This window comes from Chelon labrosus (assembly GCF_963514085.1).
Source record: "Chelon labrosus genome assembly, chromosome: 7".
NCBI lineage: Eukaryota > Metazoa > Chordata > Actinopteri > Mugiliformes > Mugilidae > Chelon > Chelon labrosus.
Genome location: NC_140343.1, coordinates 21,085,069 through 21,101,334, shown reverse-complemented (window position 1 = coordinate 21,101,334; position 16,266 = coordinate 21,085,069). Strand labels below are relative to the sequence as shown.

Sequence of the window (16,266 nt, the reverse complement as noted above, 5' to 3'; positions counted from 1 at the left end):
GCTTTGTCAGTTGCTGCTCCAAAACTCTGGAATAGTCTTCCGTCCCACATTACAGCTCCACTATCGACTGTGTTAAATCTCATTTAAAGTGCTACCTCTTTTCTCTTGCTTTTAGTTCGGTCTGAGGTTGCCCTATGGCTAATTCCGTCTGGTCCACTCTGATTTTGTATTGTTCTCCTATTGTATTTTACCCACTCTCTTATTGTACTTTTATTTTATTATTTTGGCTTTGGTTTGGTGCTTCATTGTTATTGTGTTATAGTGTGAATTACTGCTCCTCTGTATTATTGGGTTTTAATTGTATGGAGGCAGATGTCATCTTCTGAGGTCATCTTCTGTTGTTTTTAAATGTCCTATAGAAATAAAGTGACTTGACTTGACAACTATAATTGACAACTGTTATGAAGAGTGATAACGAGTCTCTGCACCAACAAATGATGTGGCTTTGCAGCAGGAAGTCCAGGAGCTCAAACATAGTCTCACGGAGCTCAGAGCCTTTGAACATAACCATAATGTGTTGAAGAGTGAAAATGAGTCCATGCACCAACAAAATGAGGAGGCCAACAAAAAGTTGGCCGATGGAGAAGAGGTCATGATAAAAAATGACACAGCTCTGCAAAAAGAAGTGCAGACTTGGAAGAAGACTTGGAACACAAGTATAGTAAGTTGAAGAGTGAAAATGTGGCCTTCGAAACACAAGGAGATCAACAAAAGGTGCTGTGCCAGGGAAGAGGCCATGACAAAATAAAATGAGTATGCTGTCTGCATACTCTGCAGACAGCCTGCCAGACAGAAAACCTCTCTCTTACAGAGAGTCCAGACATGCAGGGTTTCAAACTCAGGGTTGTGGCTGATCAGATTATGAAAGATCACCAGAAAGGGAAGAAAAAGCATTGGTTTCTTTTCTGGTCTTCTTAACAGCTCAGCTACACATGCACTAATGTTTTTTTTTTTTTTTTCTTGGACTGGGTGGAGAGCTGTTCCAGGGGGTTGAATATGTCACAACAGTTAGCTGGAGGCTTAGACTGCATAAAGATGGCAGGCAGAACATCTCCTCAAAAGTGAAGCCAAAGCAAGTAGAGCTCCCCCTGGTGATAGGCTGCAGTATAGGTCATAAACTCCACCCCCTCCATGTTAGTGGATGGGACTTGAGCCAAATTAAGAATTTTAAGGGATGATTTCTTTAATTTTAGACAGTTAATATAATGCTGATGCATTACAGAAAATGCCTAATTTGTCTGTTTTCCCTCTTGGCTATAGGTGCAGCCCATGCTCCAGTGTTCGCCAGTCATCTCCAGCAGTCCCCTTTGCTTCCTTTTTAGGACCTCTGTACACACTTCTGTACATTAAACCCAAGTTTTTAAGCCTTAACTCTTGCGTCTGTGCTTCCTGAGTTTTTGGGTGGTACTGGTAACGTAACATTACCTGTGTACAAGCCTCCAAGACATGAGACTGATAACAAACATCGAAACTGAAAGAGGGAACCAGCGACCATAGACAGGCCATTGACTTCATATAGAGTCAAGGCTTGATAAATGGTGTAGGCCTTCTGATTGGTGGTTAGCAGACCAATCAGAAGGCCAAAAAGGGAGCATGAGTACACAAAATACAGATGGACTAATGAAACACAGGTGAGGACAAATCTTGAGAAAGAAAAAGGGAAGTGTCTACCAAAATAAAACCAGACAATCCTTCGAAAGGAACTTGTGAGCTTGTGGTTACGACATGACACGCTGCGATCACAAAATGCTTGGCGTTCAAGTGGAGGCATCAGTCGTAAGCCATGAAAACAGAGGTAATGGGTAAATGTTGACAGAGCCAGGTAACTTAATGTAGGAAATGCAGGAGGCGACTGGGGCTCAGTAGGTAGAGCGAGTTGTCCTTGAGCAAGACACTGAACCCCCAGTTGCTCCCAGTGTTTGGCACTGGTGTGTGAATGTGTGTCTGCTTGTGTGGGCGAATGGGTAGATGTGTCTGTGACTGTAAAGTACTCTGAGTAGCAATAGTTAGAAAGGCGCTATATAAAAACAAAACCATTTACCATCACAACAAAAGACACAAGAGAGGGTTACACATTACCTTCTATTAGCACATGCTACCCGTCAGAAAAAAAACACATAATGTGAAATATTTTTATTAACCTACCAACTACAAAAAGGTTTATGAATACAAAATAAAATAATTCAGGGTTATATGACACATTTATTAGTATAAATTTCAACATGAACATGTTCAACTCTGTGTGCATCTGCTATAATCATAATATAGCAGTGAATGCAGCCAGGGGTGAATGCAGCAGAACCATCTGGACCTGCTGCAGTCCAGCTGGTGAACAGTACCGCATTCTAATAAAAGTGATGAGTTCAGGTGCTTAGCTGTATCCAGGAGGACAGCGCTATAGTGAATCTGCTGTACACTCTCTGTGCAGTATGTTTTCTTGTCTGCTTAGGGCAGTTCTATACATCTGAATGTATAAATCATCTCAGTGTCATTTTTTATTAACAAGAACTGGGCGTAGAGTTTGCCCATCAGTCTTAAACTCAATTTTAAACTGCAATAATATGTCATAAACTGATATTAAAAATACAACCTTGCTATTAGGTAAAATGATCTTCAATGCCCATATATATGTATATATATATATATATATATGTATATATATATATATATATATGTGATGAAGGTGATGGAGAGGCCGCAGGTGAGATTGTCTTTCGACCCCCTACAGTTTGCCTACCAGCCGTGTCTGGGGGTGGATGACGCTGTCATCTGCCGCAGGCGAGCTCACTCATACCTGGATGGTGGTGGAGGCTCGGTGAGAATCACATTCTTTGATTTTTCCAGTGCCTTCAACACCATCCAGCCGTTGTTGCTGAGTGAGAAGCTGCGGTCGATGGGTGTTGGTGCGTCCACTGTTGTAAATTCGTTCATTTGGGTCCTATCTGATGTGGTGGTGAGTGGTGTAGGAGCCCCACAGGGCACTGTGCTTTCTCTGTTCCTGTTCACCTTATGCACCACTGACTTTCAGCACAACTCAGAGTCATGTCACATACAGAAATTTTCTGATGACTCTGCAGTTGTAGGTTGTATAAGCGGTGGACGGGGCGAGGAGGAGTATAAAGGGCTGGTGGACATCTATTTCATCTCTAATTGCTGTGGTCTAGTGATTAGAGAAGCAGCTCTGGGACCAAGCTTTGAGTCCAAGTGTACTCTACTCTTTGTGTATATACACATGGATGGGTTAAATGCAGACAATAGATTGCTGCTATGTGTACGTATTACTGCATATACATGACCAATAAAGCTGATCTGATTTGAATTGATCTGAGCATAACTTGAGGTCATTAGTGTGCTAGTGTGCTAGAAAAAGTGCAGAATGAATGAATGGCCAGGTGATGCTGGGCCATAGCATTGCCTACAGATTCAAATAGATATGCAGTTTGCAGCACAGCAGTCTACGAAGCGTTTAAATCAGTAATGTTTTGTAAGTGTGAGGGAATGCTAGAATAGGAGAACAAAAAGTAAAGTTTAACCAAACCAAAGCTCAAATGAACCAGACTAAAGATGAATGATGTGCCCTGTTGCTAGAGCAAAGTCTCTGCTGCCTCCTTGCCATCCATCATAGTTACCTGTAAGTTATGGCATTACAGAATTTGTCATATTATTGTATACAGTATAGGCAAAAAACCTTCATCTGAATCCCTGACAAATTTTGTTTTTTAACAAAGTTTTGCTTTAGATGTCCTGCTGCGAAGAAGGCTTATTATGTCCCCACCAATGTGAAAATCAAATCTACGCCATCCCTAAACACCAACAAATGAGAAAGTTGGTCTTGAGGGCCCAGAAGCCATCACATAGAAGAAGGCTGATCTGATGTCTGTCCCGAATGGGCTGGGACATTATCTGCTGTCTGAATGTTAATGAGTACGACTCCTATTCTGGTCATTTTCTTCATTTATGGCTGCAGTTTCAATGTTGCATAGTTAATTGAAAGTGTAGCTTCAGGAAAGAATAAATGACAATTCATTCGGATATACAGAAATTGAAGGATACAGCCTTTTCTCTGACTTTCAAATACCCTAGTTACAAAGTTCTGTTATTTCAGGAAATGCTCCAAAATGACATATAGCATGTAAAAGATAAATGTAGCAGGCTGGACTATTCAATCACTTACTGGTTTTGTATTTGTGATGAAGAGGTGGCTCAGCGGATGTGAGTGTAAATGATAGTTAGCCTTTCTGTGTTAGCCCTGTGATAGACTGGCAACCTGTCCAGGGCGTACCGTGCCTCTCCCCCACTGCCTGCCGGGATGATGAATGAGTGAGATGAGATGAAGAAGGAAACGAGAGGAGCCATTTATGTGACCTGCACTTCACTCTGCTTCTCTAAGCTGAACAGCCAATCAGAGAGGGCTCTTTGACTGACTTGTTCTGCCACAGGTTCAACATACTGAGTAAACTTTGGACAGGATTCCACTGAGAGCCAATGGTGCGAAACACACCGTCACTACTAGCGTCATGGATGCTCACTGAAGGGGTCGACATTTGGCTTGGTGTGTCATGGTCCCTACGCTAAGTTAATCAGCTGCTAGATTTTCTATTTTAGTTTCCAGAAATTGAATGTAAAGTGAATTTTACAAAACGGTACTAGCATGAAATAAAAGAAATTAATTGCATTATGACATTGAGCACAGAAAAGGATCCTATGTGAGGCCCCATAGTTGCTTCACTATCCCTCTATGCTCGACTGAACATGCAGAATAAGGCTGCCGCTGAGCTAAGTATCATACATCTTCTTTGTCGAGAGCTCACACTCCACTGGTTGATGAAGAGCTTCTCTGATGAACCTGGAGAACCAATTTGTGGGTGCAACCTTGGCTCCAGGTTTGCTGGTCGACCTGCTCTGAGGGGATTACTCACACGGCAGCGGCTGCTGTTGTTGCTCCTGCCTCCGGTTTTAATATCACTCATTTAGATTCATTATCCTGATGAGTGTACAGATACTCAGCTGTCTGTCTCATTACAACTAGAATTGTTTTATTGCCTTCGTCTAATTATCTTCCTCACGGCTCTCCCCGAAGAAGAGAGGAAGCCCAATCCAGGCTCTGATTTGTTTCCTTTATTGCTTTTGTTGCACACACACCCTGAGGTTCACTATCAGACAAGGCATGGAGGAGGAAAACTTACCAACAATAATTTCTTATTCTTTAATCTCTAAAAATATCTCCATGCATATTATATGCATATATTTCATTCATCACACTCCACCCCTACTCCTTTTAAGATTCCCCAAGGAACAGTCTCATCTACTAGCGCTGCACCATCTGATCCCTCATTTTCAAGCCAATTACTGAAAAAATCTGTAATTTTTATTTATGAGTGACACTCTCTCTTCCACCCATCTGACAGCTTCTCTGTAAAAACCCTAATCATACAGTCAAATCATCAAAGCAGGAGCCTTTTTCTTATGGAGGGTTTACAGTGCATCATCCTCCGGGATTTTATCACACAGAGAGCTTTTTGTTTCTCTAAAAGTTATCATCTTTGAACACACTGCACGCCCACTTTGATGTGGCAACATTAGCGCCGTTCCATTGTCATCGTGGAGTAACGGGTGGATGTTTTTAACGGCCCCTTCAGCGCCTCGAATCGTGGTTTGAACAAAAAGCTTAAGGGGTTCATTTAACAAATTTAGACACTATCTGTACTGCTCTCTCATCTTACAAACAACACTGACGCCTGCTTATGTTAAACCGTGCATTGGTGGGTTCAGGATAAATGTGTGCGGTTTCTAATCATAGCGTATCAGTGTTTTCAGACTCAGGCTTTGATGGCTCACTTTGGTATGATAATCGATTTCCTTAGGACACGTCTAAAATCAAGAAAATATACTTTAAACGTGATCTGGAATTCAGATACGTTATGTTGCCGCTACAAATAGAAGTACATCGGAACACATACTGGTTTTAGATAATGGATGGATGAATGAATTAAGTGTAGATACAAGCATATCACTTCTGGGTCAAAAACTACTATATTTAATGAATGCATTATGTCAATATCTTTCATTTCCTGCAGTAAATAACTGTTTTTAGATATATTTGAGACATTTGATGAACTAATTGCACAATCTTTTTTGTATATTAACTTTAACTCACCTTTCCAGGCTACTACCAGTCCCATGATAATTATTTTTTTCCCATCCTCAATGCGTTGAGAGAGAGTGTTAGCGGTACTGCACGTGTCTCTTCAAAGAGAGACAACCCAAGGAGTGGCAGGAGTAGTAGTAGAAGTGACAAACTGAGTTAGTTTACTGTCAGCTAAAACGTTATGGGCTTCTGGCTGGGATAATTTAGGCTTTTGGCAGATGAGATTAGGAAGACAAATCCCAAACTTGGGATCTAACCAAACTTAAGCGATGAGAACTCTGGACACATTAAGAGGGACAAATTGTCTTATGGGGGCGGCATTGGGGGTTGGCATTGATGCCTCACAGTAAGAAGCTCCTGGGTTCGAGTGTGTGGTTCGGCTTCCTCCCAAAGACATGCTGGTTAGGTTAACTGGTGATTCTAAATTGGCTGTAGGTGTGTGCATGTGAGTGTGAATGGTTGTTTGTATTTCTGTGTTAACCCTGTGATAGACAGGTCCAGAGTGTGCCCCACCTTTGACCCAGTGATAGCTTGGAAATGGTCCAGCTGCCTGTGACCCTCTGAGGATAAGTGGCAACAGATAATGTCGATAGTCCCATTTTGTACTTTTGTACAGGTCCAAAGTACAATGTGTAAGTTAGAAGTGTCAAAATTAAACATGTTACAACAACTTCTCAAAAAGGTCCTCACTCTAGAGCTGTGTCCTAAAGTGTAAAATGGGGTTAAGGTCACAACTCCATGCAGACCAGTCACATTCTTCAAGGTTTTCAACAAATTGGGAAATTCCTCATGGACTGGTGCAGGGAAGCACTCGACATGTTTAAACCAAAAAGAGCTGACCAGAGGTTGCTGCCGTAAAGCTGGAACACACTATTGCCTAAAACAGCACTGTATGTAACAGAATTAGGAAAGACAAGGGACTGCTAAGTGTACAATATCCCTCTTCCATTCAATCATTATCAGTCATTAGAGCCAAGAACGGTCCCAACAGCTTGATTAATCTCATCTGTCACCAGAACAGAGCCATTTAATCAGAGTGCAGGGGACCGGAGGCTGCAGAGTTCTGATTTCAGGGAAATGTAAGAGAAAGTGAGAGAGAGAAATCTCAGCCCTGAAATCAGTGTGTCACACCGCCATAATGTACAGCGCACAGCCAATCGCACACCTGCTGTTCATTTATCTGAAGTGCGGCGCTATCAATCAGCTGTAATTTGGGGATTGAATTATCGCGGCCTCTGGCGTACTCTGCAGTCCAATCCTCCAATCCATTCATCCCACGCCACACCATTCACAGTGACACGGGCAGGGGGAATAACCAACAAACAGGGACAGGGACAGAAATAAGATTAGAATGACTAACGTTGGTGAAAACATAATAAAGCACAGAAAGGATGGGAGAGTAAATGATGCAGATGACTAGGGAATGATCAGGGCGTGCTTACAGTTGTCTTGCAGGTAATGAAAATTATACCAGAGTAGCTCATTTGCCATGATGCGACTTCACTGGTGCCGGTTCATGCACCGTAAAACAAGGATTATATCTGTGTTGTGGTTATTGTTCGGTTGTTTCAGTGATGTTTTTGACGAGGTCTCTAGCTGGGCTTATAATATCCTCAGCTCATTTATGCTTTGGCTTTACTGCATTCTGTTTTCCTATCAGAAATGTGACTTAAATATACTTATAACCTCCTTATTGTGAGTTTATAAATGTTAAATGAAAGGAACAAAGGACAGACCTATCCATCTATAGACACACTCTTGAAATGTCTGCAGAGCTGGATAAGTAAAATAAATTTGTAAGACAAATGGGGAAATCATGTTATGTAAATAGTTTGAGGCTTTTACACTCACTGAGGTGTTGTTCAGACACTAGTTATGCGTCGCATTTGTTTCATCTCTTACAAGACGTTGGGCTCTGTCAGGCGGGTGCACACTCATAACTCACTGAGCTGCATGGACTTCTGACAGGTGGTGTCACTCCTACGCTCTTGCAAGTCGCTCAACCAAGCAGTGCAGATGGTGCGTTGCGAGCTGTGTCTGCTAGCAGTTGTCGTTTTGGAGACACTACATACCCTCCAGTTCTCCCTCTTCGCTTAGAACATCTCACGTGCTCTTCCTTCAGGAAAGAATGGAAATAACCACGCGCCGTGATATTGTGTTTTATATTTTTCAGTCACAAAGAGGAAATTATAATGTTGACTAACAAAACAGAACAGCAAGGCCAGAAATCACCGAGCAAAACACTGCTGACAACATAGCCATGTGATTAATGTGATCTGAGAGAGAATGTGCAGTTACAGTATGTACATCACATCCCAGGGAGAATCAGGGAATCTGAGCGTTGAGATCGGCAACAGTGACCCAGTCCCTACACAACATGCAGTCTGACAGAAGAAGGGAAGTTTCCATTTTGCTGTATTGAATATGTGTTCCACAAAATCAAGAAAATATTCCGAAGGCAGCACTGAACGCACAATGACAAAAAACACTGAAGTAGTGTAAACTGATCAGATATTGTACAAGCTCACTGTAGAAACTGGGGAGTTAGTTTGACACATAAACTGACCGTCTGTTGTTGGGTACACAATGGTTTTGTAAAAGCAAGTATGGGTAACTGTAAATGTTAAAGAAATAGTTCGGTATTTAGAGAAACACTTGTGTTCTTTGTTGAGATGAAAGTGTTTCATATCTAACTAGCACATGATTAGCCAAGCTTAGCATTAAGGCAGGAAAACAGCTAGCCCTGCTTTGTCCAAATGTTAAAAAGAAATCCATCTTCTAGCACATACAAAGCCCACAGATTTTGTGCACAAAATATATAAGTGACATCTACAGTAGTTGATGTCACCGTGATGTTTCTAAATCCCAGCAGAAACACACTTTTGTTGTAGTTACATTTTGGTTTGTGTATGGATTAACCAAATGTGATATAATAAGATAGTGCTACTGGGTCAATAGCACTAACCTCTTGCTAAGCTAAGCTAAGCTAATCAGCTGCTGGCCTGCTGATTCACTTTCAAAGGAAGTTGGGAATGTGAGGGGACAAACTGTCACTATGTGATGGGTGAGATCATATGTGTTATCCTTTCTCTACATAACTCTTAAAACAACACTCAGCAATGGTGACTTGCCGACAGTGTAGACAGCTACGTTTGAGTGTTTTGTAAACTTTTTCGCTCGTCATGTGAACACGTTTTTAGCATGATACCAAGCTAATGCTGCTTGTTGCCAATCCCACTGGTTGAAAGACAGCAAGTACGCAAAATTCCCAAACTATTCCTTTAACTAATGACGGTGAATGAGAGAATGAGGATATTACAAAATGCTGGTATGGATTCCGTCAGCCTCTCACTTGTTAATTAAAACTGGGCTTGGAAAACAAAGTTACCTTTTGACATCTTTACACAGTGTTTTAGCCCTGGTTAATCACAGGAGCAAGGTCACAGCACTTCCAGTGAGCACTTCAAAACAGCGAGTGAACAGCTGCTGGCATCTCCTCCAAGGCAAATTAACAAACAAACAGTTTCAGATTTTGGGAAATATGCTTAGCTGTTTCCAGTCTACGTGGCTTTGTATTTAAGGGACAGAAAAGAGTCACACAGATATTCTTACCTAACTCTCACCAAGAAAGCAAATCAGCATATTTCCCAAAACATCAGAACTACTGCTTTAAGTCTGGCTTCATTGCAAATATTTTCCAGATCATCAAGTCAGAGTTCAGTCTGGGTGAATGTATGTATTCCTATTTGTCCATTTGTCCATGTACAGGCTGATGGAAGTCTAGCTGAAATAATACTGTGAATCGTCATCATTTGCAATAAGTTGTAATAGTGTGACAACATTTCATACTGAAGGTTTGGGGACAGTTGTAATAACTGATCTAAAGCAGTGTAAATAACACTTTGCTTCAACCCATGGTGTTCGCAGGTGTTCACCAAGGTTAGAGCAGAGAGTAACGAACAGTACATGTGAGTCTTTGTAAAATACATGTTCTGCAGATAACTCCTTGTAAATGTGCACGGCCTGAGACACAGTTCTTTTGTCAAAGTCAGCACTCGCTTTGATAAAAAAAAAAGTTCAAGATTTTATCATGTCCACCAAGGTTCATCTCATCAGTCTTCTGTCATTCAAAAACTAGAATGAGACGGAGATGAGTTTAAAAAACACAGAGCATTAATTGACGTAATAAAGCCAGTAGATTAGATTGAAGAGGGAGAAAGTGAAGGGGAATATTATCCGTGACCATCTGTCAATGGCGTTCACATCGGTGAGGTCAGGGATTTTGATTTTGAGCTGGGAGGACCGTCTCTGCAGACGAGTTTTCTTAAGATGTGCATTCCTGTCCAGACTGTGGCGACTGGACTCACGCGGTGCACTTGGTTTCCTGTTCTGGACCCCCGAGTGGTCAAACACCATGGAGGAGGAGTTGTGAGTCTCGCTAACGGTGGCTGTGATCTGGTTCCCTCCCACCTCATTGTGGATCTCCAAGGTTGTCAGCAAAATGTTACCCTGGGAGTCGACCTAGGAACAACAGACAGCAGCGGTGTTAAAAATGGGTTGTGAGCTGAGGCTGCAGTGACTGATTATACATGTGCAGTGCACGTCAGGGCCCCAGAGCTGGCCTCTTCAAGGAGTCTGACAGATTACAGCCTGGGAAACGAAGAGCGGCCTTCAAAAGCAGGGTTTTCTGTCCCAAAGTTAAATCACTTTTCACAAATCAGCTCAAGGTTGGACTGGATGGCACCAGTTCTAATGTCATGACAACTATTGCTTCCTACACATAAACAAATAAATCATTCTGACCTGTGTGGCAAAAATAGAGGCACAAGATGAACACAGGGATATAGAAATCTAGTTGCATGAGAAGAAGTGAGGAGTTTTTATTATTTCACTCTGTCAACTTTGGTGCAAGCTCCTGACACAAACTGGTCTTTTTCCACAATGTAACAGTACAATAGAGACATTTGGACTTCACATATGTATCAATAATTGCTCAAACCTGGGTTATATCGAGTACTTCCATTGATTATTCGTATGGGCTACAGAACATTGGAAACAAACGTACTGTAAAAATCCCATCAAAATCCTGAAGGCAGCCACATATCAAACAATATTTGACATAAGAAAGCTGGAAAGAGCAGTGAATTGAGATCTTGGACACTTACAAATCCTAATTTTGTGTCACAGCCACACGCAGAAGTTGCTCAGTTGTATGGATGGGATCCTATTGTCAGTAATTGTCACTAAGACATGTGCATAATTAAATTAACCAAAGTGCGGTGTACTAAGTAATGTTGGCTTTTTCTCTTTTGAGGACACCAGCCATCCCATTTGAATAAAGTTTTCTGATATGGTCAGTGGACACAACTGACTCTGGGCTTTGTGTTTACGTTTAATGTGAGCTCCACATGAGAAAAGTTGTGATCGAGAGTTTTTGTTCCAAGAGGTGAGTGTGCTGACATAAATAGACTTCTGACAGTAGTTGGGTGAGCCCAAATTTCGGTCAAAGCAAATCCTTGTACCGTTACACCCCTATGAAATAGTATCCATGTAATGGACAAAACTCATTTGTACAGTAAATGTTGACAGTTAATCTAGTGTGCAGTAATTTTAGACACAGCCAATGGGATAAAACTGTTGCTTCCCTGGAGTAGAAATATGTGTCTAAACACTACCTGTCCCTAGGCCTTTAAGTAGAAAACTTAATATTACAAACTACGCTTAGACAAACCCTGCTTTTAATTATTTTCATCTCCCTGAAACAAAGTAAATGTTATCCTAGTTTGGACAAAGTAACATTAAATGGCTCAGTAAAACTGCAAGGTTTCTTGTAAGAGCAACCTGAAACCATTTGGAAGGGCCCCCAACCCTAATGAAAACTGAGCATATCTCAAAATGAAGCACTCTAAAGTTTTTTTCCCCATATAATGTATAATATATTAGAGGCACAGACACAAAAAGGCATTACAATGGTGAAACACAACAGGGGAAAAGCAGTGTAAAGAGGAACACACTCATATACAGTACAATGGGGGTGGTGAGAGAAAAGGCTGGTTGGGAGACTCTGATAAAACATGTTTATTTGATGCGTCGATGATGAAATCAAACTTTGCATCGCAGCATCAAAGTTTCTGTGGTGGTTCGACAGATGTGACACAACAGCATTGACAGACACTCACCCGTTGTGAGTGACGACGGCCTTCTACCTGATTGGATAGTTTAAGAGATGAAGTCTTGCAATTGCCTCCTTCCCGAATGGACTAGCCAGGAAAAACACGATGGTGATTAATTTGAATCACTGTCGCTTTTCTTAGACTGTTAGTCATTAATAAAACAATAGATGTTTGACACTGGAGATCTAAACCAGATAGTGACCATGTGTCTGGTTGCTGACATCTTAAAGGGGAACTACTGTTTTTTCACAACGTGGACCTCATTTCTGGCATAAAATATGGTCGTTTACTCACCCATATAACTTTTGTGAGGCTGCGTTTCGGCGCCCCAGTCACGCCCACTACATGGATATATGCTGATCCAATTATCTCTCAAAGGAATACGAATTAAAACGAAAGTTATATGGGTGAGTAAACAACCGTATTTTATGCCAGAAATAAGGTCCACGCTGTAAAAAACAGTAGTTCCCCTTTAATATGGAAGTAATTAATACTGCGACTAAGAAAGCTCTGCTTCTTAGAGGGTATCTTCTTTACTTTCAGTCCCATATTTGATTTCACTTTTAAAATGGCAACGCGATTGGAGACAAAAATGCAAATCACATGTTATTAGTTAAGAGTTTTCAAGTAGTGCATTATATCTCTTGTGAATAACTGAACAGAAACAGTTCAGTTTACAATTGGTAGCTGGCGACTCCCAAGGATAGTTTTGTACAGATCAATTACTGTTATATAATAACATAGTATTGCACCATATGGCTGATCAATTGGATATTTCAACATTTAATACCTTAACTCCAGCCCTATAATATATGCTTAACTGTTGTTTATTACAAAACTTAAAAAAAAACAAAAAACATGACAACTCGTTGGTGATCCTCCTTGGTGTCTGTAAGTCAAGCTCACCTTGGGTCTGTCAAATTTGTTGCGGTCATTGCTTGCCTTCTGTGCCCTCTCGGCCAGTTTCTTCTGCATCTGAGGACCTCGTCCAAAGAAGATGTAGTTGACGAAGGCATATTCCAGGAGAGCCAGGAAGACAAACACGAAGCAGCCCATCAGGTACATGTCTATGGCTTTGACGTAGGGGATCTTGGGTAATGTCTCTCTCAAATGGGTGTTGATGGTTGTCATGGTCAGCACAGTGGTGATCCCTGGAAGAAAAGACAATGAGTTTCACACCTCATAAGAGTGTGATAGTAAGCTAAGACCCTATCTCTAAAATGAAAATACACTCATAAGAATTGTATGGACACCTTCTAAATGTCTCTTCAAGTATCTGGTTAAATCCTAAACTACGAATTGGTAAATTCCCTATTTACTGGAAGGTTTGGCAAGAGAATGGTGTGGTCAAATTGGGGGATCTGTATTGTGACAGTACCTTAAAATCTTTTGGGGATTTGGTGCAACAATTTAGTAGTCCTACATCTCACCTTTTTAGGTACCTGCAGCTCCAACATATGTTGGTGGGGGTTTTTGGATCTAGTGCATCGGTTCCCCAAAAAGCAGAACTCTTTGATAAAATTCTGAAGATTTATGGAAAAGGCAGCTGCTATTACTCTATGTTGATTCGTTCTCATGGTAATGGGCCCATGTCAGCTCTGCAGAAGACATAGGGAAAGGATCTGAACCTGACATTCAGTGATGAGGATTGGAATAGAATTTATGACAACATCAAAGCAGTATCAAGGGATGCAAGAGTACGCCTCATTCAATTCAAAATTATACATCGGTTTTACTGGACCCCTTCCAGATTATTTAGATTAGGTTTATTACCCACACCAAACTGTTGGCGATGCAAATCTGGGGAAGGTAATTTAGTTCATGTTTTATGATCCTGTGACAAAGTTCAACAATTCTGTGCCAATGTTTATAATAATCTGTGTGAGATCACAGAGATTCAAATCCCATTCAACTTTAGATGTGGTGGTGGTGGTGGTGGTGGTGGTGTGTGTGTGTGTGTGTGGGGGGGTGTTGTTGTTAAATTGTTACTATTGAAATAATGAAAATAAAAATGTTAATCACAAAAAAGAATTGTGTGGACACCTTTGTTTTCTGCGGTGAGGCATGGGTCATTTTTATCAAACCTGATGTTAACAAGTAAAATAGTTAAAAAAAAAGAAACTAAAATCTCCAAAAGTGCTTGAATGGATCTTTGCGAGCTTGACTATTCTAAGCTTAGATAAGCAGAAAATACTCCACTTGATGTTTTAAAGCCCGTGTCACAGCAAACGAGTGAACAGACTCAGCAAAAACAAAGCAGTCATGCTCTCAGTAATATGCACCTTCAACTATAATGCGGCTGTGTTCTTTTTGTGTCTCCTGGATGGCTCACCAACCTGGATGGTGTGTCTATTTCTGTCGATTCAGACTTACATAATTAAAATAAAAATGTTGCTCGGTATGGGGTGTGTGTGGGGGAGTCAGGAGCACCGTGGGTACATGGCATCGATTTCTGCCCAACAAGGGACGAGCAAGAATCTAAACTGTCTCAAGGCTGGAGATGGTTACCCAACAAACCTACTTCAAACATAAAGTGCCGTACGGTTCCTGAAATTACAATAGTCATAGACAGATTGAAACATCAGATTATTATCGACGTTTGTTGTGTAGTATATTTTAAATGTTAAATGTTTCAAAGCAATTTTAAGCAAAGGTAGTGTGAACTCATCCCCCCAAACAGTGATCTGCTGGACATGCAGGTCTGCTGTGGATTTTTATCCCACTTCAGATGTCACTTCCCACAGCCTGATAGGTGTCCATGTAAATTTTGTTTAGCTCAGGATGTTTGCCTCACCATAAAGGCAGAGAGAATGGAAACTTGAAATGATTCATTGTATAGACAGAGATTGAATTTGGGCAGCACTGTAAATTTAAATGCTTCATAACTTATATTGATCTCCTAGTGTCTCAGATAGTGAGCTTCTCAATGACGGGTTAAAGCAGAGCAGGAGTGTTTTTGTAAGAAGGATGACCCCTGTGCAGTGCAGGTGCTTCTAAATGAGGATTTTAATTCAGTTAAATGTTCTAGCAGAGATCAATGCAGTTACAGATGTTATAGTTATACAGTTTTCTGATGGTGGACTGAGCCTTGTTTTAGTTTCAGCCCCACAGGCCGGTGCAAAGTGTGTGTCTCAGCTCAAGTTTCTCCTCCTTATAAACCACAGGACAGCAGACTGAAACGAACACACAGTAGTGCTTACATTCTTTTTCAATCTAATATTTATCTATTCCAGTGTGACTGAAATGTGGGAAGAACCCATCAATATAGGTTTGCATGCACACTGTCTAACCAGGGTGCATTTTCTATGCTAGTGCTACAACAAAATCATGGTTCTTGGACCAGTACCAAAACAATGACTTTCTAATACCTTGGTTTATGTAATATAAATTCTGTTTTACAAATCCTGGTTTCCAGTCATTAAAAGAAGCCATTTTTTCAAAGATGTGTCTAGAGTCATGATATAATTAACATTAACAAGTCACAGATACAATAATACTGAAGGGAACAGTAATATGTTCACTGATAATGTTTTTTCCCATACATAATATGTGATCTTCCATCCATCCATCCATCCATCCATCCATTATCTATAAACGCTTATCCTGTAAAGGGTAGCAAGGGGATGAAACCTATCTATGTTGGTATTAGGCAAGAAAAAAGGGACACACTGGACAGGTCGCCAGTCCACCACAGGGCTGACACAGAGAAACAAACAACCATTTACACTCACATGTTTACATGTGGCCAACTTATACTGAACAATTTACCTAACATGCATGTCTTTGTGGCATTTTGTAGGCGCACCATCCACCCCACCATCCAGCAATTATCCAGCAAGTACATTATGTCTTGTACAGGTACATAACTTCCAGAAGACAGGTAACAGTTATACTCATTTTGTGTTTCTGGACATCTGAAATGTGTAACTCCAACATTTTCTGTCA

At 41.0% G+C, this 16,266-nt stretch overlaps 1 protein-coding gene across 2 annotated transcripts in view; it reads right to left on the bottom strand.

Moving 5' to 3' along the window:
- Nucleotides 1-10,261: 10,261 nt before the first annotated feature.
- gabrb3 (gamma-aminobutyric acid type A receptor subunit beta3) overlaps nucleotides 10,262-16,266 on the bottom strand; it is a gene marked incomplete at its 5' end in the record, with an annotated part of 41,464 nt that continues 35,459 nt past the window's right edge. For both annotated transcript variants that reach the window (XM_084548522.1, XM_084548523.1), the window contains 2 exons: nucleotides 10,262-10,669; nucleotides 13,228-13,472. In XM_084548522.1, coding sequence (XP_084404648.1) covers nucleotides 10,322-10,669; nucleotides 13,228-13,472 — 593 coding nt within the window. In that variant the 3' untranslated portion in view covers nucleotides 10,262-10,321. The remainder of the gene's footprint in view (nucleotides 10,670-13,227; nucleotides 13,473-16,266) is intronic.